At 33.7% G+C, this 22685-nt stretch overlaps 1 protein-coding gene across 1 annotated transcript; it reads right to left on the bottom strand.

Annotated features, from left to right (window-relative positions):
• Positions 1–16365: 16365 nt before the first annotated feature.
• LOC132699291 (uncharacterized) lies at positions 16366–17535 on the bottom strand. The gene is made up of 2 exons (XM_060665926.1): positions 17122–17535; positions 16366–17061 (listed from the first exon to the last, which is right to left on the bottom strand). The coding sequence occupies exons 1-2, from the start codon at positions 17533–17535 to the stop codon at positions 16366–16368; spliced, it is 1110 nt and encodes a 369-aa protein (XP_060521909.1).
• Positions 17536–22685: the final 5150 nt, after the last annotated feature.

Genomic DNA, 22685 nt, shown 5'->3' with positions numbered 1-22685 from the left:
TTTTGAGCAGTTGACACTGAAAAAAACTTACTCGATCGTGATTTAGTTTGCAATATTTTGTCAAAAATAATCTTAAATTGGAGTTGCTCAATGAATGCCTTATATAAGTGCTCATTCAACGGGGCTTGATATCTGCTTTCGACGAAAGGTGGGTTAAGCATACAAAAAATAAGAATATCTTTTTCGCTTAGAAACAAGCAGTGTATCAGATATTTCATCAAAAATTGCTAAAAATTTTCTAAGTAAAAAGTTATCACAAAAATATACCATTGAAACGTAACGCTAGTACAAGCAACCTAAAAACTAAGCTCGCCATTCTCTTCAAAACTGATCAAATTGTAAAATAAATAATAAATAATAAATAATAATTTTGTAAAAGCATTTTTGTTTCCCGTGGTATAATTTAGTGTTTAGAATTGATCCCTGTATAATTGTTTTGTTATGCTAACCCTTACGGGAAAATAAATAAATAAATGAAATAATGACTTGCAAAAGAGGATTAACTGCAAACAGTCAAGGTATGACGTCACCACACCTCGTGCTATCTTGTTATAAATTAAATCGAAATTGGGATGCGATAAATCTCGTACAGACAACGAAAATAGATGATCGAACGAAAATAGCATGGAAGTTCTTATTGCTCGGTTTGTCTTGGCGGCCCCGGCTATGCCAAAAGACACAAAAGCAATTTGAATTATTGTATTTTATATTCTTCTAAGCGTCACTAACTCGGCAAAAATTTGCATAAAAGCATTCTTGGCAGATATTTCGATGTTTTATTAGCCGTTTAACGGCTGGAAGCCGTAATATATAAGGCTGAAAGCGCGGCACAATTGAGATTAAATGTCGGTACGGTAAGTAAATGGTACGTTTTTAATTTATTTCGATATAAGTCACAAAAGGAGTTTCGGAAACGGCATATGATCGGTTCGAAAAGATCCGATTAGTTTTTTGGTGTTCCAAAATACATTTCGTACTATACAATCGATATTTTCAAAACTTTGAAAATGATTTTTCTTACAACCACAAAAAGTTTTGGCACCTTGTGTCAGTTAAAAGTAACGCGGATAATTGATAATGAGTAGGAGATATTTGACCATTCTCAGACATGTAATTTGTTTGTGAAGTTCTTTAAAAGCATATTTGTTGCGTCGAAGACTAATGTTGGATACCGCGCCCTAGCAAATATAATGAGCAACGGTGTCTTAAGGTCCCTTTCTCTAAGCAAAAGTGAACGAAGTACTCAACTCGCTTGATCCTAACAAGATTGCTTTCGTAATCTCGTCGATGCTTGTGCCCCTGCTTACCACTATGTGTGTCTTTTCACGTCTCGCCAAGCTTCAAAGTGACGGCAAACTTTGTAAAATATAAAAATTTGTATCAGTAGTAGCGATTTCCTAAGATTTTTCTTCAAATATCTCGCGCACCCTGCATGATAAACGAAAACTTTCTCTCTCGACACAGTTTACGCTACTATTCAAACCAAATTATTCCATCTTTAACAGTTTTTTATTTACGGCGAATAATTTATAAACAAAGACGGAAATTTTCAGGAACTTTAAAATTTTTTAGCTATAAACGACACACCAGATATATAATTCAAAGAATGTTCGAGGTAGGAGTTATAGCTTTGGATCTGCCACGTGTATATGAATTTTTCCAGTAGAGTAAATGGTTTCTGTTTTCTGAAGGCATACAGAACGTTGTAATATTAAATGACGATATCGCGTCTAGATTAAGTGCGAGAAATAGTGGTTTTCTTATCGTTTTTTTCAAATATTTCGACAGCGTATGTGACAGACGAACACCTAAAATACAAAAATTATAGCACTTGATGCGGGTAATAATACTATAAAAACCAATTAGCCATATTTTTTACGAATTTTGATTTATGGCTAATAATTTACTCCAGAAAAAACAAATTTCAGGATCTTTTAATTGAAAAATCCTGTATATAATCGAAAAAAATGTTTGAAATAAAAGTTATTGCGCCAGATCTTCCGCGTTTCTTGGTTAAGTATGAGATTTGGTAACTCCCAACAGTTTAGATGTGACACCTATTCAGTTTTTTTTATAGCACAGAACAACCTTCACAATGTGACAAATTCCTCAACGCAAAAGTTTTATTTTTGAAAATTATAAAGAATAACTGTCTACAGTACTCGAACTCAGTCACCTCAATTTCAATAGGTGCCTTCGGGGAGCTAAGCTTCATATGTACGCGAAATTTCGAGTAGATAGCATAAAATAACACTTATTATATTTCATAGCAATGTTCCAAAAATAGTCGAAAATTGCAAAAAAAAAAAAATGGATACCGACGTCGGATTCGGGCCATTTTTTACAGGCTTATGTGTTTCCAGGAGAGCTGAAAAGAAAATAAACCTCAATTTCGTAGATCAAAATGTTCAAAAGTTATTCCAGCATAAATACTTTCGAAAAATTCGATTTCATCGTAGCAATAAATGTGGTGGTTCGGAAGGAATTTCGACATTTTTTCGGAAGAGGATGCTGCAACGCTCTCTCGGACCTTTGCTTATATTATTTAATCAATGATTCGCTGCCGGCGTCTTTCCAGAAATTTGGAACATATTGGATGTCATTCCACATTATCGCATAATGAATAAATTTGGTTTACTTTCTAAAATAAAAAAATGCTGACATTTTCCATGGCATAGATACTAACAGAAACAGTTCCATTTCAATGCTTTGAAAACAAATACGAAACATATCCTTCTACAGGTAGAAGAGGCTTTTTTTTACAAATTAGGTCACTAAAATGCACTTAAGATCTTAGTCTCATTGACATTTAAAAATCGCTATTATAGTTTTGGCTATTTCAAAATTTCGAATTTTATGTTGACACATGGGTAATATTCAAACAAATTATTAACACTAAACTAACCAAAATGCCCTCTACCGGCGATACGAGCAATCTAAATCAATCTGCTCAGAGTAACGTTGACAGCTTGAAAACGACTCCAATTTTGATGAAATGAATTATTGATGTTTGTTTTCTATAATGTTCGAATAAAGCATAAAGCAAAAAAATTTTCTCATTTCTGCTGTCTGTCATATAATATTATTTCCCAAAAAACGGACTGAAAAATTCGAGAATGTGAAATCTCATTATTTTCTTTTGTGCGTTTTAGTTTTTTCATCCCAGGTCTTTACGATAAATACTTACTTAATTACTTCAGTTGAAATTATGTTGAAGTGATTGAAATTCCACTAAACCGCGTTACTTTATAGTACAGATTTTTGTAGTGACAGTACATTGTTTATCTATGTACGTCGAGTACAGGGTGGTCTATTTAAGATGCTCTTATACCTTATCTCAATAAGTACGACGCTGAGGAAAAGAGTTTACTTCAAAAAGTATTTCACCCAACCACTCAGTAACCAAATGTTTTTTCTAATTAAAAGAATTCATTTTTTTAAATAGAACACTCTGTATTTAGCACTTTTCTTGGGTTTGCGATTTAATTCTTTATCATTCTATATATATAGCTTTTATTACGGAAATTGGTAGTTTGGAAGTTATAACCAATTTTCTGCAACAACTTGTGTATTTTATTTTACGTCTAACTAAACATATATAATATTGTACCGGAACGAAGTTTTTTTTTAATATTAATAACTTAAGTTCGATATAAAATCAACAAGTAATGCTAGGAAATTACAATTCGTGAAAAAACATGTTTTTCTACTCCCGTCAGTAAAATACTTAATTACACACCGATCCAGCGTGCGGGAAGCATCACTTTACCACATCAGTTTAATTTCCCACCGATCCAAGCCACTTCCGGAATTGGGAGCAATCGCATATTTTCGTAGATATTTCTCGCGCTTTGAATTTTGCCGTTTGTCAATTCTGACGGTCATGTCAGTGAATGTATTAGTGTTGTTTTGAGAAAATGTACCCAAAGATTAACGGTCGTAGAAAAAGTATAGTATGAAACATATTCGGTAAACTTTTTTTCTACTCCCGTTTGTAACATACCTAATTACCCACCGATCTAGCGTGCGGTAAGCGTCACTTTACCACGTCAGTTTCCTTTCCCACGAATCCGACCCACTTCTGACATTTCCGGTATTTTACCGCACGGATTTGGGAGCAATCGGATATTTTCGGAGATATTTCCTACGCTTTGAATTTTGACGTTTGTCAATTCTGACGGTCATGTCAGCGAATGTATTCGTGTTGTTTCATGAAAATGTACCCAAAAACTAGCGGTCGTAGAAAAAGAATAGTGTGCAACACATTCGGTAAACTTTTTAACTCATTCGCTCTGCTCGTGTCAAATAAACTCGTGAGTCAAATGCCGTTTACGCATAACATACTATTACTTGCTTGTTGATTTTATTTTGAATTTAAATAATTAATGTTTGAAAAAAAACTTAGAATAGGATATTACATAGGTTTAGTTAGGTTTAAAATAAAATGCAGGAATTGTTGCAGAAAATTGTTATTAAATTCTAAATTGTAGTTATAGTTATACGAGTATATAAAAAATGATACTGAATTAAATAAAAGTGCTAAATACAGGGTGCTTCATTAAAAACAATGTTTTTTTTTTAATTAGAAAAAACATTTTTTTGTTAATGGTACTTGTGTCCACCCTGTATAATATATTTTTGCCATAGGTTGCTCAAAGTATTAAATATTAACCACTTCAATGAATCTATTATAAAAATTTGCAATTTTACTTTTCAACTGTAAAAAAACACATTTTTCCGAAGACCCGTTTTTTCGCAAAAAAAAAAATGGAAAAGTTTATTTATCTCAAGAACTACTCAAAATTTCGTATGCTATGTAATGACAAAAAATACTAATGGACCTGATGGAATTTCCAATAAAATCTTGAAAGCGTGTGCTGCTGTGCGTGCAGAGTCCATTTATATTATTTTGAGAAAATCTTTGGACTCCCGGCGCACTCCCAACCCAGTGGTTATCCGCAAATGTAACACCGATTTATAAAAAGGGTTATAAGCTCGATGTTTCAAATTACCGCCCTATCAGCCTAGTGTGTTTTATAAGTTCTTGAACGAGTTGTAGTAAATCAGCTGTTACCGTTTTGGATCGACTGCCATATTATACCTACATCGCAGCATGGCTTTGTACCCGGCAGATCCGATCATATTTTTGAATCACTGAACGTTATCTCTTGACACAGGAGATACGGTGGATATTATTTACCACGACGTCACCAAAGCTTTCAACAAAATGCCACATCTACGCTTGTTATTCAAACTTGAAAAGGGCGGAGTGGGGAGTAAACTGCTAGAGTGGATAGCGGTGTTTTTAAGCCATCAATCGTTTAGAGTTCCCCACGGATCGGTGCTGGGACCAGTGTTATTTTTAGTGTATACCGTGGATTTGCTCTCCAGCATTGATTCTCATGTGAGCGCTTATGCTGATGACACAAAATTATTTGAAAATCCTTTAAGACATGCGGACGTATTCCAGAGAGACTTGAATAATATTTCGAAGTGCTGTTCAACTTGGCTATTGCTGCTGAACGCTCAAAAGTGCTCTGTGCTGCATTTTGGCAAGAACAATCCCGGTTCGAACTATTATATCAATGGAAACTTTGTGTTAAGTGTTGATTCTCAGATGGACCTAAGTATGACAGTTGCTAATGATCTTGTGTGGTCTGTACATGCATCAAATAATATAAAGAAAAAAAAACTGGGCGTTATTTTTGTTAAAAAAACTTTTAAAAATGCTAGTCCTCGTATCGCCACTTACATTCACTCTATCCTGGAGTTTGCTTGCCCAGTCTGGAACCCTGGAACTATTGCGTGACTGTGATATTCTGGAAAGAGTGCAACAAGCAGCTGCGCGCTGACCATTTCAACTTAGTTAACCGTCTTAAAATACTAAGTATGCCAACATTAAGTCAGCGTCGGCTGCGAGGGGATCTCATTCAAATGTATAGGTTTGCGCATGACCAATTTCCATCTGACGTGCCCTCTGTGGTCTTAAGCAATCATAAACACCTACGTAGTCTTCCATTTACAATAAGAAAGGAACAATTTAGGAGTTCACATCGCTTGCATTTTATAGGTAACAGGACTTTCGATTATTGGAACAGTTTATCCCCAAGTGTTGTGTGTGCGTGGAACTTGTCTGTATTTAAACGTCGCTTGAACAGTGTATTGTTTCACAGCAATAAGTAAATATTTATTATATGTATATCATTCTCATGCTACTAATTATCAATGTGCATAATAGATTCTCCTCTGCACTTTATTCTTTGTAATAAAAATAATAATAATATTTCTATAAATAAAAGAGCAATAAGGAAATTTAGATCACAGGCAAAGTTTTCTAGAAGTTTTAATTAACAAAAACTATAAATTCCTGGAATTTCCATTTTCGAATTTATCATGTACTAGCATTAGTTCTAATACTTGAATCTTAGTGCCTCTTATCATACGAGAGGCAGGGAATCAGACTCTAATCATCCTTTACCTTCGTTGTCTCCTTCTGAGATGAATTCTCACTATACAGCTGTGGATTTTTATAATGTACCGCCCAAAAATAAAAAATTTTCTTCGGGTCTATTCTTTTTGTATACACCGATCATGAATACTTATAATTTAAACAGAGCACAGACGAGCAAACATCATTCGAAAAGCGCTTAAGCTCTTTCCTACCCCGTCCCGTGCATCCCTTTTGCATATTCGACCACGTCACATGTTTCAATGACCGAAATGATTGGCAATAGCAAATTAATTACTACAGGGGGCGGAAGGGGCAGGAGTTTGGGGGTGCGATTTTCGCTTTGGTTCCCGGCATTCACACACATGTGCTCCTCTAGAACACTACGTCATAGGGTTTTTTAATGAGCATATGATGACTCAGACATTCACTCTTTTATATTTCGATTGAAATTTCGAATGAAGTTATTAGAAGTTTAATTCCTCGCGCTTTGTACCGTGGGGTCGGAAATGGTGTTTGTCGTACTAATAATAGAATGAATTTTTCTATTTTGCTCTATATGGGGATTAATGGAGTTCGATGTCAGTAACGTGATTAAGGGCGTGCTGCTAGGGCATCGGTTCTTAGGTAAAAGCTAATACATTTTGTTTGCGTAATTGATGTAGATTTTTGATATACCGGGGAAGCAGAAGTACAGATTGTTATGTGGCTAAATATTGGCTCCCTTGTACATTTTATAGCAAAGTTGTAATAAAACTTTTTGAAGGAGCTGGTATAATTAACTCATGTACCGAGTTTGAATAAATTTTAGTGAGCCAATCTTCAGTTATTCAATTAAATACGCTGGCAAATTTTTTTCTATTCTCGTCTGTAAAATACCTATTTATCCATCTAGTGTGCGGGAAGCGTCACTTTACCACGTCAGCCTTATTTATTTATTTTGTTATTTATTTATTTCGAATTTGAACTTTGTGAATTCTGACGGCCATATCAGTGAAAGTATTCGTGTTCTTTTGCGAAAATGTACCCAAGAGCTAAAGTTTCGCTCGTGTGAAATATACTCGTGAGTAAAATGCCGTTTACCACACTTGTTGCATAATACACTATCGACAACATGAAAATTCGTGACGGTAACTATATTTTTATTTGTTATTGCTATAAGTTATTAAACGCGCTTTAATTAAAGCTAAATATGTGTTATTCAATTAAAGAAATAGCAACAATAGTTAAGTGTTATTTTGCAAGAAACTGTATTAGAGCAGTGTCTGAAATGTTTTCAGTTTATTTTCCTGCTAAAACCATATCTTCGATTTCAATCAAACGTATTATTACCCAATTCGAGTCCAAAGATACGGTAATAAATAACTGCAAATGTTGAGCTGAAAATGTTGATAATAGAGTAGAAGAAAAGGATAACTCAAGATTGGACAAGCTGTAAATCGACACCGTGTGAAAAATAAAACGACCCACTATACGATCCGAAAACCCATAAGAGATACGAAAAAATCTTTCGTTCAAGTGTTTCTTCGACTCTCCTAATGATTTAAAATATTATAATTTTGTTCGAAATTTTTGGAATTCTTGGTTAAAATAAAGGTCATTTTTTTAAGAAATTCCTATTCGAATTTTGCATAGTTTAGGCAGCAATTGACGTTATGTGTTTTTTTTTTCATATTTTGATTGCTCCATATAAAATTGTGACTAAGACTAAGACTAAGGAGGTGATGCACTACTCAATTGGTTTGGACAGGATGTCCCAAATAGGTGGTCCCGTTTTGGCGAATTCAATTAACAACATCTCAAAATTTTCAAATGGAACTCCCTATATTTTTATTCAGATGTCATTTCTAGGATTAAAAATTAGGGAAGTTTGTAATTTAACTTGTATTTAAATTTTTCTTACTTTTTGAGATTCAAAGTTTAAGCAAAGCCACAAGCCTACTTCTTTTAAAGATATAATACTCCAGATATAGTAATAAAACCTATTGCTAACAATACAGATTTAATAAAGGTTCAGAATTCACATTTAAAGAAACGTTTATTGGTTAATTATCTAAATTGATTGAAAATACCAAATAACAAAAATATGTAATTAAAGTTTATAGGCTAATTAGGTCCATAAGGTTAAGTTAAAAATGTTCTCCTTAAAATTCTCGTTTCATCTGGCATCAAAATAATAAAGAAATATCAAAATATTTAAAAATGACTACATAAACAAACTTTGACATTTCTGTTTGTTTTTGTTGTTTTTCATATTTCTATTTAAAAAGTTCATAGTTGTCAAGTTTTTTGTTCGTATGTATTTTATTTGTATTTTAAATAAGTAATACTTTTTTGGTTAACCTATAAACTTTAATTATTTATTGTTGTTATTAAGTATTTTCAATCAAGCTAGATAATTAACTGTTAAATGTTTCTTTAAATATGAATTCTGAATATGAATAACTCTATTAAAATATAGAGTCGATTTTTCTCAAAATCTCAAAATCAAAAATCTTCAAGTATTAATGGACACCCTGTATTGTTAGCAATAGGTTTTATTCGTATATCTGGAGCATTATATCTTTAAAAGAAGTAGTATCCTGCTATGCTATTTAAAAAATACCTAACATTGCCAACAAGTCACCTAATGTGGTTAGCTTTAAATTCAACAAGTTTTTATCTTAAACCTTGAATATCTCAAAAAGTTAGTAAAATTTAAATATAACAAACTTATATATAAAAAAAAACATAATTTCAAATTCTGCCAAAAATTTCTTAGGAAAGTTATCTTTATTTTATCCAATTATTTCAATATATATATATATATATATATATATATATATATATATATATATATATATATATATATATATATATATATATATATATATATATATATATATATATACAGAATATATATATATATATATATATATATATATATATATATATATATATATATATATATATATATATATATATATATATATATATATATATATATATATATATATATATATATACAGAATATTACATTTAAAATAACAAAGTTGATATCGGAGGGGACACTTTTTGGACACCCTGTATCACCAAATTAAAATATTTTAAATCTTCTGGAAAGTCCAAGAAACTTTTGTAAGAACCTTTTTTTCGTACTCCTATGGGTTTCCAGATCATACAGTGGGTCGTTATATTTGGCACACTGTGTACATGAAACCACAGTGTTGCGCACATTAAAAAAAATCGAATATTCTTCCTACAAATACGAAAAGAGCCCCAGGAAGACGATGAAGAAAGAAGGGTTTTGTTTTGAAATGTTGGAAAAAACAAGTAATGATAGGGATCTTTAACAAAATACTTTACATTGACACTCAACATCAACTGTCGGTATTGCATTCAAGACAATGAATACCTTTTTATTCATATTCGAAGCCAATATCCTCAAAAAATAAATATTATTATTTTTTTATGGACAGACAGATACCTATTTGGACTTATTACAAAGTCAGATTGAAACCGCACTAGAAGAAGTTGTTCGGATAAGATCTGGTACCAGATGAATGATTATCCCGCCAATAATTCTCGTACGGTTAGGGAGTATTTGGAAAATACTTCCTTCTGTGGGGTCACTATAAAAATGTCACATCTGAAAATCTGAACCTTCACAAATCGCTATTTCCTTGGAATGTGACAGGATTTCACAATATCAACTAAGCAATGTTACAAATGAATTCTACGATCGCTTAGGATATTGTTTAGCTGTTAATGGAGGGTTGTTTTAACATTTACTTCAAAAATAATCTTTAATTTAAGTAATGTTTCTTTTTAGCAGTGTTTTATAGCTGCATTTTTTTTATAATTATTAATTATTTTTAATAAAAGGGTCCATTTTATAGTCGTTCCTTGAAGCTTGTTTCTTGCTTAAACCGTCATTCCAAGAACCCTTTAAGGGACAAGGATGTCTTAAGAATCGAGTGGGAGTTTGATCCTAAGCAAGACATACTTAGTTTATTTTGTATTTAGTGTACACCAACTTTTATTTAATATGTCATTGTCCAACTTGTCCAAGGCCAATTTCTTGCTTTAAATGATCACATGTAGTGATTCACAGTAATGATGATAAAATCCAAAATCAAAAAACTGAAATTGAGTATGAAATTATTATCAAGTACTGTCGTCACCGATGAATTTAGAAATTATATACTAAGCTGATTTCTAAATTCATTATAACGGACTTTTCATAAAACTAACTTCTTCTTTAAGTGCCATCTTCGTTCCGAAAGTCGGCAATCCTTAAAACTATGTGTATTTTTAACCAGGAATGTCTCCTCCTTCCCACTGATCCTCGATTTATTTTTCGTTGCATTATGAGTTGAAGTATTGGATAGTTGCTTTCCCTCATAATGTGTCCGATGTACAGCAGTTTCTTCTTTTTAATAGTCATAAGAACATATCTCTCTTTTTTCATTCTTCTAGGTACCTTAGGTACCTTGGTTATTCTCTGCATTCATGAAATTCGTAATCTGCTACTATTCACTCAGACCTCCAAAGCTTCTATTTTCTTAATATCGTCCTCATCTTCATAAAAGTACTCTGGATTTTTTCAATCCGGGTTTTTATTTCCTAACAGATGTCATCATTTTCATTAAGATAAGTTTTTTTGTCCCGATAGTTCTTTATGTCCCAAAGTTTTTTATGTCTATTGAATCGATCTTCTTTTTGTTGTAATTCTTAAATTTCTTCGCACTTTGTTTTTTAAAAATATTTTGCCACTCCCATTTATTTTTAAAAGCCTTGCCTTGTGTGTTCTGGTTTGACATATTGCGTTCGTAGGTTCCATCAGTGCCGATTTGAAATAATGACAATTTTAATTTATACACTGTCTTGTCTGATATTCTCCTTTTAACTCAAGCCTCCGTAAGTTGTTGTAGGTTGTGGCTTATCTCCTCTTTTTGATTTTTTTTAGTTTGACTTGAAATTACCGATTTAATACAGATTTTATATCTGTCTCTTATTAACCAGTAACCAATCTGATTTCTTACCAGTCTCGCTTTGTTATCACGCGGGGATTTCAAGGTAAAGGTCTTCGCATAGGAACTTTGAAAAAGGTTATGTGATTGTGTAATTTTTCTCTTGCCGGAATTGTACTAATCTGGCGCCTCTTTTATTTCTTATTCCTATTCCTTATTCGCCAACATATCCATCGCACTAACCATTTCCAACCTTAGCATTACAATCCTTCAGGTTAATTGTGACGTCCCGTAATTTTGTCAAGAATAGAACCGCGTTTACATTTTCGTAAAACCGCTTGATTTTTTCGTCGGGCTTGATGGCTATGGGAGTACATACCTGTATAATATTGAGCTTGGTCGTGTTCGTTTTAAGTTGGCACGATTCTGTCTGATATAATAGCAAAACTAATCACGGATGACGCAACATATATCGATTTGACATTGTTTCCAGAGAAACGAACCTTCTTAGACTACGAAAATATGCAGGTGTTATGGATATTATATTCGTTCGTCTTCCCCTGTTCAGTTTTTTTCTGGGAGTAATATACTAGTGCCGGTTCTGAGCCACTTTTGGCGGGAAAATCTCAATTTTGGTTAATGTTCAGGTGTGTTCGGGTTTTCGTATGCGTTCTCATTCGGTTTTTCGGGGAAAATGTTCAGGGTCCGCATGCACAGTATAAATCGCATTCGGCTATGTTCGGACTAACTCACATATGCAGAAGAGAGGGGGAAGTTTTGTGGAGAGGTATGTAAACAGGGGTGTATAAACAGCAACTTCTTAAGTTTGAATCGAAGTTGATCTGTTTCACTGAATAATAAATATGAACAACCAGAACTTTTGTATAACGGAAGATGGAAACATGTTGAAACTTTCTAATTTATTTTTAATAAATTTAATACTAGCTCTATTTTAGATTTCGTTCTAAAATGTCAAGGTCGATTTGCATTTCAACCCTCTCCTCTCAATATGTCGGCATGGCCTCGACAAATCGGTTACAGTTATTGCAACCCGTCTGAAAACTTGATTCAGGAAGAAGAAGAAAGTACAAATGAAAATGAAAAAATCGAATATCACAACAATTATTCCAATTTGCGACGAGATTCTAAATCTTCAGTAATGGCAAACAAGACTTTTGAACATCATCAGTTTATTCAAACAGGAAATTGATCATTCTCTACATGTTCTGAATGATAAATTAAATAAATCGTTTTTATTGTTTTGTATAGGTATAGGTATAATGGAAATAAAGAAATATTATTTATCAAATTGCGTTATTTGGGAGGAGAGGTATTGTAACGGGTTCAATTTGTCATTGGCTACTTCGACTTATGTTTCTCACATGTAGGTTAATAATGCTCGAAGACTACCAATTAAATGTTTTATTCTCACAATTACACACTGTCTTAATCCTCAAAGCTACTGGTATTGCTAATTATTCTTCACTACTTCATTCTGTTCGAACACACTGTAACTGTTTAATTGGTTGGTGTGGTTTGCCTGTCCTAAAATAAATGTAAATAAGTGTAAGTCCTTGCATTTTTGCTGCAATTTAAGATGTTACTGCGGAATGCGGTTGGATTGCACGAGACGATCATCCTGTATTCCTTCTTATTTCCGAACTAACGACAATTTCTATTCTTGTCCCTTGCTTTCATTTATTTACACTTGTTGCTTTTTGGAGAGGTTATATTTCAATCCTCTGTCAACGCGAATGCACTTGGCCATTAGTACAGTTAAGCACTCTACCTCTGGCCCACGTTCGTCTTCAATTTCCTAAGACGTTACTGTGTAATCTCATTCATGTGTGTGTAATAATTGATTATTATTGGTAATAGCGGGTAGTAATTAGGTAATATTTAGTCTCCTTGCGTTGATTAACTTCTGTCATTATTGGCCCATTGACCCTAGTGGTGTCGGAACCGAACATCGTATTGCCAGCACCATCGGTCTCTTTTTTTGGAACTTTGTGAAACTTCATCGGTATTTCTTTCTTTGGCTCTACGATTTCCGCCGGTGCAAGTGGTTGCAAGATTTCAATCCGAATAAGTTTGTGGCATCTCGTAGTTTTCGAGGATTAAACCGGATTGAAATCGTATAGAAGTTGCGGATCGTCGTTTTTTGGTAGTATTTTGCTTGTACGTCCCCAACATTACAGCTTAGGCTGGATTAAAGCTAACCAACCTTGCACCTGGCACTCTTCACCGCCACCCACGATCATCAGGCGGTTCTGGTTTTTGGTTTTGGGATTTGGTTTTCCTTTTGGAACCAGTTTTTGATTGTTGGACTGGTTTTGGCTTCCCATTTGGTACCGGCTTCCTTAGTTCCGGTTCAATTGGATTTGGTGCCTCCTTACATCGTGGACGGCACGTGTTACGAATTCTGCAACCCAAGAATTCGTCAAGTCTTCAAGTTAGCTCGGTTCAGGACGTTGCTGTGCATATCTCCTTGTCCAAGAGTGATAAGCATTCGTGCTTATCCCACTGACTGGTGAACCCGTACGCAGCATACAGGACAGCTATCTTAGAGCTTGCCCGACTCGTTCGTTGCTGGTAACTGGAGGATCACAGATAAGCCTCTATTTACGTTTCGGCTAATTTTATTCCAATTAAATACAAATTTCAATTTTTAAATATCGATATAAATTAAAGAGCTCAGTTAGGGTAAAGATAAAGTACACAATTATAGAAACATTTTGTTTGTAAGAGTTATTTGTAAACGATCGATCGTAACCAAGCTTCTTGTGCTTAGTGTGTACTTGAGCCAATATATGGAGATTTAAACTGACGTGCCGGTTTATTTATTAATTATTTATTTGGTTTTTGGTTATTTGGGTTCGAACTTTGTTAACTTTGTGAGTTTGTTGGGTGGCTAGTGAGCAAGGACACTAGTCACTATCACTAATTTATAGTATAGGTTGGGGTTTTGTCCTAGCTGGCGCCCCGGTTTGCAACCTTTGATTTATTTACTTTCTTTTTTTATACCCCGCCCATATTTTGAGAAACTGAGCTGCTTGGGCCCTATATTTACTGCTTCCAATCGGTAGCAAAGTGAGCAAAGTATAGTAGGATTGCTTCGGTCTCCCCTCCACCTTCAGTGGAAAAAAGACGTGGCAGTATGTAACCAAAGATTGAACGTTATTCAAGGAACACAGACATTTTTCCAACATCCAACCAACATTTACAATTCTAGGGCAATCAGTTTCTTTAATATCTCCTTTAACATCAACCATATTCTTCGTCCGTCAATATCAATTAGAACTACAATAAATATTTCTAGGTTCATATGTTATCAAGTCACATTTTGTTTATCTCTCCAACTATTGCGGACATTACTGAGACCTTACCACTTACAATATTGTAAGCTATATTTTGTTATTTGCTTACCGCTGATTATTAACCCAAAGCATAGAAGTTTAGGAAGAAGATTTTATAGATCGCTTCCAAACGTTTGAGCACCACGACCGATCAATCATCAAATTTTTCATGTGCGATACATCGCGCGCGACGCACCCTCAAACAAACAGGGTGAAATTCAAAAGAGAGGCGTTAAAAAAACGAATCAGCAACGGACCGCGGAAAAGGATAATTTATTGCCGGCACGTTCTAGGATAATGCCGAAAGGATTTTCGGTCCCTTTGATTTCCAGTCGTGTTTGTTTCTTCGTTTCCAAAGGCGCTAATTGAATTTTTTTGTTAAGAAGTTCCGGAACATATATCCTAACTCACGAACTTAAACCGATGATTTATCGCCGTTTTTTCATGAGTACCGCGGGATATAATTTATAATTGAGGAACAATTCTTGTATCGATTGAAAAGGAGATGAAAACAAATAGATTGACTTAAAAGGAAATAAAATTTTTCTTATTAATACATACAAAAAGCTACAGTTTGTTCTAACAGTGATTCGTGGACCATGCCATGCCCTAAATTTATAAAACAATAAAATACATATGAGAACCTAGAAAATTTCAAAACATCTATCTAAATTCGGTCTTAAGATTGATTTGAAAACACCATAAGAAATTTTTTAAAAAACAATAAAACTAAATCATGAAAAACTCAAAAATCAGGAGTCTACCTGTTAAAACGTGGATTACGTCAATCAAATCTTTATCGGACATGTAAGTAGAACATTTAAGAAACGCATTAACGGGCGTATAAAAATAAACATTCGTATTCTAAGTATTCAATTCGTTTTAGTTCAGAAATGCACAGGTTTGACAATAATTTTGATATTTTACAAAACTAAGTTTCTTGAAAACTGTGGAAATTAACAAAAAAGATATTCGAACGAAGTAACACATGTAATAATGACTAATGAGGCGCCGTGGTCAAATTAATAGTATATTATTTAACGAGCGTATTATGAAGGCCATAATAAACGAGGATGATTTATAAAACGAGCCGCTTGCGGCGAGTGTTATAATCATCTGAGTTTATTATGGTCCATAATACTCGAGTCAAATACTATACTTTATCTACAACCATCCACTTATATAGGGTACCTCACCGGAATTGAAATGTGTCATTTTATTGTGAAAAAAAACTATACATGGGAGAAACCTGAAAATTCGGTAGGAAGCTAATGCTGATGGCAGAGCAATTCAGCTAGAATATTCTCAAGATGGTGGCACTTCCGGTTAGGCCGGAAGTGGATGTTAACTTGCTTTATATGAAATGGAACATAATATCATACATTTTTAGATTCTACCATTCACTCAATATCAACACTGGTTACTGTTTATGTATGCTGTTTATGTTATATGTTTATGTGTTATGAGTTGTGATGTAATAAGGAATAAATTCAATGAAAGTCCTGGATTGAACATTTAATAAGTTTAATAATATTTAATTAACATTTACACTTCAGCACACAATTATTTTTAAATTGACGCTTAATAGGATCATTATGTATTACTCTGTCTATTTCATAAAATTGATTGTTATATTAGGGCAGTTATTGAAATTCATCGTAGTTGGTGTAGTACCAATACTAATGTCCGTGGTGTCTTTACTAATCGAAAAAGTGTTATGAGAAGATTCGCTCGTAATAGTAGACATACCTGGATATTGTGAGGGGGTAGAAACAAAAGTACTGTTATTAATATTACAATTAGGGTTGATTTGACTTAATATTTTAGTAGCTGCATCGGTCTTGTTCTTCTGCGAGTCTGCAATATAGCCTTCAGCTACAGAAGCCGACTTCCAGCCTCCGTGGCGCTTCAGAGCTGTCATACTTGCCCCTGCGTCGACATACAATGTGGCTGAAGATCGTCGTAGACAGTGCCCGGTATATCTTTCTGGGTTTTTGATTTGTAAGAAACTTGCAATTTCTCTGCCCATTTTGGCAAACTTGTTAATGCCGATAACTTGTTTTGTGCATTTTCCATTTTGAAAATTCATAAAAAAAGAATCTGATGCATTTGGCAGTCTCAGATTTGCATATTTTTTAACAATATCATGGAACTTCTCAGTAATAGTAAAATTCCTAGGGATCTTGGTCTTCGTAACGGGAACTATTACTCTAGTGCAACCTTCATAAAATGTAACGTGTTGTATTTTCATTGCATGTAGTTCATTTGAGCGGCATGCACCCATCACTCCCATAATTAATGCAACCTAAAAAATTAACACCTCTTGGTAAATACCGTAGGTATGTAACGTCTTATCATTCCTTACCTTTGTAGCCAAATATTTTGTATCAGGAGCTTCATAAATAAATTTATTTATTTCCTGTCCGGTAAATGCCTTAGATTTTTTGGGTTGATAGCCTTCTGATTGTCTTTTTAATAAAGCATGTAGCTTCGCGTAGTGGTCGATCTTGACATTGTGTTTAATATAAAGTGTGCTTTTCAGCATGGAATAAAACGTCCACAAGGAGGACGACTTATACTTTTTAGCCAATTCTTTGAAATACACTAATAATGTATCTTCAGAGAAGGAGGTGGCCTTGTTTCTTGATCGCCAATCCATGAAATTGTTGTAGGCAATTTCATAATTGTTTCTTGATTTCTTGGGAAGTAAATCCAGAGACGCAGCTTCCGCTGCCGCTCGAATTTCCGGGGGTGTTAGTACTTCGTTTTCAGAATCCATTTTTATTAAATCTTATGTTTTAATTGCAAGGCGAAATTTTAAAGCTTCTCTATATGAATATTATTTACTTTACAATTATTATTTCATGAAAGAAAATGTTTGTATTCACGATGAGCGTCGCGTCGGGTAAGCTGTCGCTATGGATACCCGCTGCGCGCTGTCAGATTTAGCCTGCACGGCCTACTAATTCTTTTTAATTATTGTCATATTGGTTTGTATTTTTTGAACTGTTTTTGAATAATAGAATTGAATTGGTAACGTGTGTATGACTTTAATATGGGTAACTTTATAGTAAATTTTCATAAAAATAATAAATGAAATGTGTGAATTCTGCGCCGATTAATTGAAGCCCGGATTATTAAGAATTCCAGAATATTTTATTACACTTGTTGTTTTATGATATAATTACACTTGTTTTTTTATGATATAATTACACTTGTTGTATTATGCGTAGCATAATACTCTCACTGTCAGAAGTATTATGCGTCTATTATTAAATGGTTGTAGATAAAATTTATAACACTACAATGACGATAATTAAGAATCGATATATATGCAATGCTGTTGGTTCACTTAGTTCGATTAAATATCCACATTGCGAAAGACCCAAATCAAGTATTATTCCAAACTAAGCAATCATGATAATCGTTAATGTGGCATTTTATAAAAAAATACATAATACATTTTGTTGAAACCCACTACGCGGTATTTTTTTTTAATTTTTTTTTGGGTGGCATTAATCCTCGTATACCCGCAAAACTCCACGGAGCCCTGCAGCCGACAGCTATTTCCGTTTTCCAGGAGCGGTTCGGATTTTTTTCGGGCCATTAGCTAATGGGTAATTAAAAGTGTGGTTTGTTTCGGCGCGTCATGGGCGTCGATATTCCCTTTGAAGTAAGGTCAGTTACGAAACTTGATTTGGGACAATAGCAGAGTTCATGATGCCAAATTATTTTATTTATTTTTTTAATTTTACCTCAGTGTATCTCTTTTAGCTAATTTTATGTTTCGTTAATAGTATATAATATAAAGTGTGTGTGCAAATTTTTTATTATAATTTTTGTCGTAGGCCATCACTTAACTCGTGAATACGTCTCTATGTTTTTATATTTTATGTTTTATGTTATGTTTTTATCCGCTTTGGCGTTTTTGGGACAACAAATTAAATCCGTTTAGTATTGCAGTATCGCGGACTGTAGAATTGTAATTATATAAATAATAAATACATATTAAATAATATTATTCATCAGAATACTTGGAATCTGTGCTATCGCTATCAGCCAGGAATATAATTAATGACTTTACGTTGTCCCATTTTTTTTTTATAATGAGATCCTCTTCAAGTAGAGTTTTATAAATATTGATACGGCTTGAAAATATCGCTTAATATTTTGAGCAGTATACACATCAGGCTATCATGTCACATTTTGACAAAACAAAGTTTGTTTTGACGTTCAATATGGGATCTAAATGCGAACATTTTGAATAATAAGAATGAATACGCATATTTTTAAGAGTTTGGGGTTTTTCCTTTGTGATGTTTAACTGCTTCGTTATTGCATCCATCTTTTAAAATAAAATGAATTATTAAATATATATCTATTACTAAAAACTCTTGTTGAACTGAGTTGGCTTTTACTTGATGAAAATCTATTTATCAAAATAAATAAGAACTAAAAGTTCAGATTTTCACGAAATTATATATTATGACATGACAATTGTTTCGACAACACCGTGTCTTTATCAAATGTTTTTTTTTTAACTCTTGCATTAATTAGCCTTTCCAGTGTGTTTGAATACTAAATTATTGTATTCTCTTTGGTAAATTTGTGAAAAAACCTTGTCAAAAGTGTAAACTATGCTTATTTTATATCGGTATTAGAGTATTCAGTATTTTGTTCATTTCTATTGTTTATCGTTGTTTGTTATCGTAAGTTTTATCGTTAAAAAACTTCTAAACTAAACAGACTCAACTTTTATTTATCTCAAAAATCAAAAGATAATTTTAAACTTTTAAATAAACATCTTAAAAATAAGTAGATTTAGTTCTTCTACTTCTTCTTCTTCATATTAGGCGAGTCGCCTGTTCCTTCGTCGTCCCTGCCAATTAGACTTGTCGCACCAACGTTTTCGAGGACTTCCTATACTTCTGCGGTGATTAGTCGCGTGCAACTCTTACTGTCCTTCTGTCGTTCATTCAGCTGATGTGTTCCTTCCATTCTTTCTTTCTACTGTGTACCCATTCATTTACATTTTCCACCTTGCATGCTCTTCTTATCCTCTGATTTCTTTCTCTGTCTCACAGTGTTTTTCCAGCCATTCTGCAAAGTACTCGCATTTCTGCTATTCTTTCTGACTATAATAAGTTCTGAACGTTTAAAGATCCGGCTTACCTCTGACATCCCATTATGATTAACTTTGGTTAATAAAAATTGTCAATATATTCAAAAACAAAAATAACCTATCTTAATAATTGTATCCAAGTGGTTTTTCTAATTTTAATTCATGCAGAGGTATTCCTAAAGAAATAACTAAATTAAAAATAAACTTTTATTTTGATAACTAAAATCTAGTTTGATCCAACTAATAGAACAATTAGCTAAATAAGAACTAGTAGCTTTTCTTCAACTGAGAGTTGATTTTCTAGGTGCTACTAAGCTGGTCCAAAAGTAAAAATGAAAAGCTGCACTTGTTCCCACTTTTTTCCGAGTGATATTAAAAATTTGGCATTTTTAGACACCCTTTGTAGCAGGAATATGCTTTATCTTATCGAAAATGTGAAAACTCACCTGGATAGCCCACAAATTTTGATATATAAACTAAACTTGCATTTGCATTAAGGCAGCGGTTTGTATGTGTAGGTTTTCTGTTAACGTTAAGTCTCAGTTTCTGATAATAAGAATATCTAATTCAATGGTAAACGTATGTTAAGATGTGTAGAGTTTAAATGGCTAAGAAAATCTCGGAGGGCTTCTCGACTATGAGGTTCAATAACAAAAGTGTAACCAACTTAGCGTCTCCATGGTTTTGATTATAGCTGGAGTATTTTTTAATTATGATGATTGGTTTCCAGGTTCTCGAATTTTATTGTACTAGAAAATTGTTTATGAAAAGGTAATTGAAAAACAGTAGGGGCATTTTATTAATTTATCTTCGGCTGTGGCTCATGGTTAACCCAAATCATGACAATCTGGAGAAATTTTATATATAAGCGGTCTTTTATCAATGCGCTTTTATTATTAGACACACCCAAGTTTATTTCGAAGGAACTAACTTTTTGTAATTTATTTTGAAATATATATATTTTTCATAGTCTACTTATACAAAAATAAGATTAAAGATTTGCTTTGTATTTGATCTCCCTTATGTGTTATATATTTTCAACACGCTTGCTTTATTAATACGGAAGATACCGTACTTAATTTGTCACAATATTATGATCCAAAAATCACTGGACTAATGGACGAAATAAGGCTTTAATAATTGATTGCCCTGTTTAATTGGTAAGGAACAAGCTTATTGAGTTCGTCTGTTAACTCTATGAACAAAACTATTTGATCGACTTGAATTGAGTTGAATGATATGAGTCCTCCGGCATCAGTCCCAAATTCTAAAGGGACTATTGGGATCTCGAAAGCCGTAAGAGATACCGAAGCCTTTTTACAAAATTTCTGGATTTCTCCGGAGTCGAACTCGATAACGTTTTGCCAATCATCCTGTTGGCTTCTTCAGAGCTTGACTGAAACTGGCTCGCATGTTACTCTGTACCTCCTTATATATTGTTTGAGGGGAGCGGAGCTAAATAAGGGGCAGAAACACCGTCTCGGGTGACTGATTTCCATATTGGTGACAGATAAAGAGTCGCGGTTGAGATTGTTAGGTTGTTTATAGATTTCCATAGACTCACGGATTTTTCGTTGATAGAAGAATTGATTACATGCAAGAATTTTAGTTTTATCGAATTAAATTTTATGTCCGGTTTCGTGATTGTGTTCGGCAACAGCTGATGAGTTTATTTGTCTTAGTCGTAAGGCTCTTCGTGTTCTTTGAACCTAGTTGATATTTTTCGTCTTGTCTCTCCAATGCATTCTTTGCCGCATATGTATGGAATGCTGTAAACTCCTGGCATCTCAAATGGAATTTTGTCTTTGACGGACCGAAGATATTGAGAGATTTTTGGACAAGTGGTAAATCTGGGTTAGACGTTATACTTCTTTACAACTTTTGATATGCGGTCAGTGATGTTTCGAATGGAAGTGGCAAGTGTAGGATTGTTTTCCGCCTCATTGCTAGTGGAAGATTGTGGTGAAGTGTATTATTTGATGGAAAGCTTAATATCTTTAATGTGGAAATTAATAGGCAGAAGAGCAGAAATAGGTGTTTTCATTCTGGGTTTAGTGACTCGGGCTGAGATAGTTTTACGGCTCTGTAAACAAGAGAGTTGATAACCTATGATTTTAGGGCCGGATGGTGATGTGACAATGCACTAAGGTATATCGGTCTCTTTGCGTAGGTTTTCTGTAAACACAATGACCCGATGTAAGGTCCGATTTTCTATTGATAAGAATATCTACGAATGGAAGGTTATTATTAGTTTAACACTCAATGGTAAAACGTATGTTAGGTTGTATAGAGTTTAAATGTCTAAGAAAATCTACTTGGGTTTCTTGACCATGAGGCCAAATAAGAAAAGTATCATCGAAATAACGCTTCCATAATTTTGGTTTTAGATGAAAGGTGTCGAGAGCATTCTTATCAAAGGTTTCCATAAATATATTCGCGATGACTGGTGATAGTGACCGTTATAAGAAAAATATGTTCCAGATAAGCATTTTTCGAATAAGGTGAGAAGGTTTGGTTCAGGAAAAGCAACTTTGGTAAAGAGGGATTCTACGTCTAAATTAACTAGAATATCTTGTGTATCTAATGTAATGCTTTTCAATTGTTCAATGAAGTGAAAGGAATTAAGTACGAAACTATCAGAAAGTTAGGTATTTTGGCTAGAGAATATGTTGGAGATGACAATAGGTCGAAGGGGTAATCCTGGTTTTTAGATCTTTGGGAGTCCGTAGAGACGCCGAATTTTAGAATCTTGAGGCTGACAGATTTTTTCACGGTATCTGGTAGAGAAGAAGCCTTAATAACCAGTT

The sequence above is a fragment of the Cylas formicarius genome, unplaced genomic scaffold (genome assembly GCF_029955315.1).
Source record: "Cylas formicarius isolate icCylForm1 unplaced genomic scaffold, icCylForm1.1 PGA_scaffold_3__17_contigs__length_32017465, whole genome shotgun sequence".
NCBI classification, from domain to species: domain Eukaryota; kingdom Metazoa; phylum Arthropoda; class Insecta; order Coleoptera; family Brentidae; genus Cylas; species Cylas formicarius.
The sequence above is the reverse complement of the archived record's forward strand: the minus strand, read 5'-3'. Positions and strand labels throughout refer to the sequence as shown.

What these genes read in the sequence shown, in the direction of transcription:
- LOC132699291 (XM_060665926.1), bottom strand. Translation starts at nt 17,535, where the DNA reads ATGGATTCTGAAAACGAAGTACTAACACCCCCGGAAATTCGAGCGGCA. An exon ending in CAAAATATTTGGCTACAAAG is followed by an intron (nt 17,062 to 17,121) that starts GTAAGGAATGAT and finishes TTAATTTTTTAG; the next exon opens with GTTGCATTAATTATGGGAGT.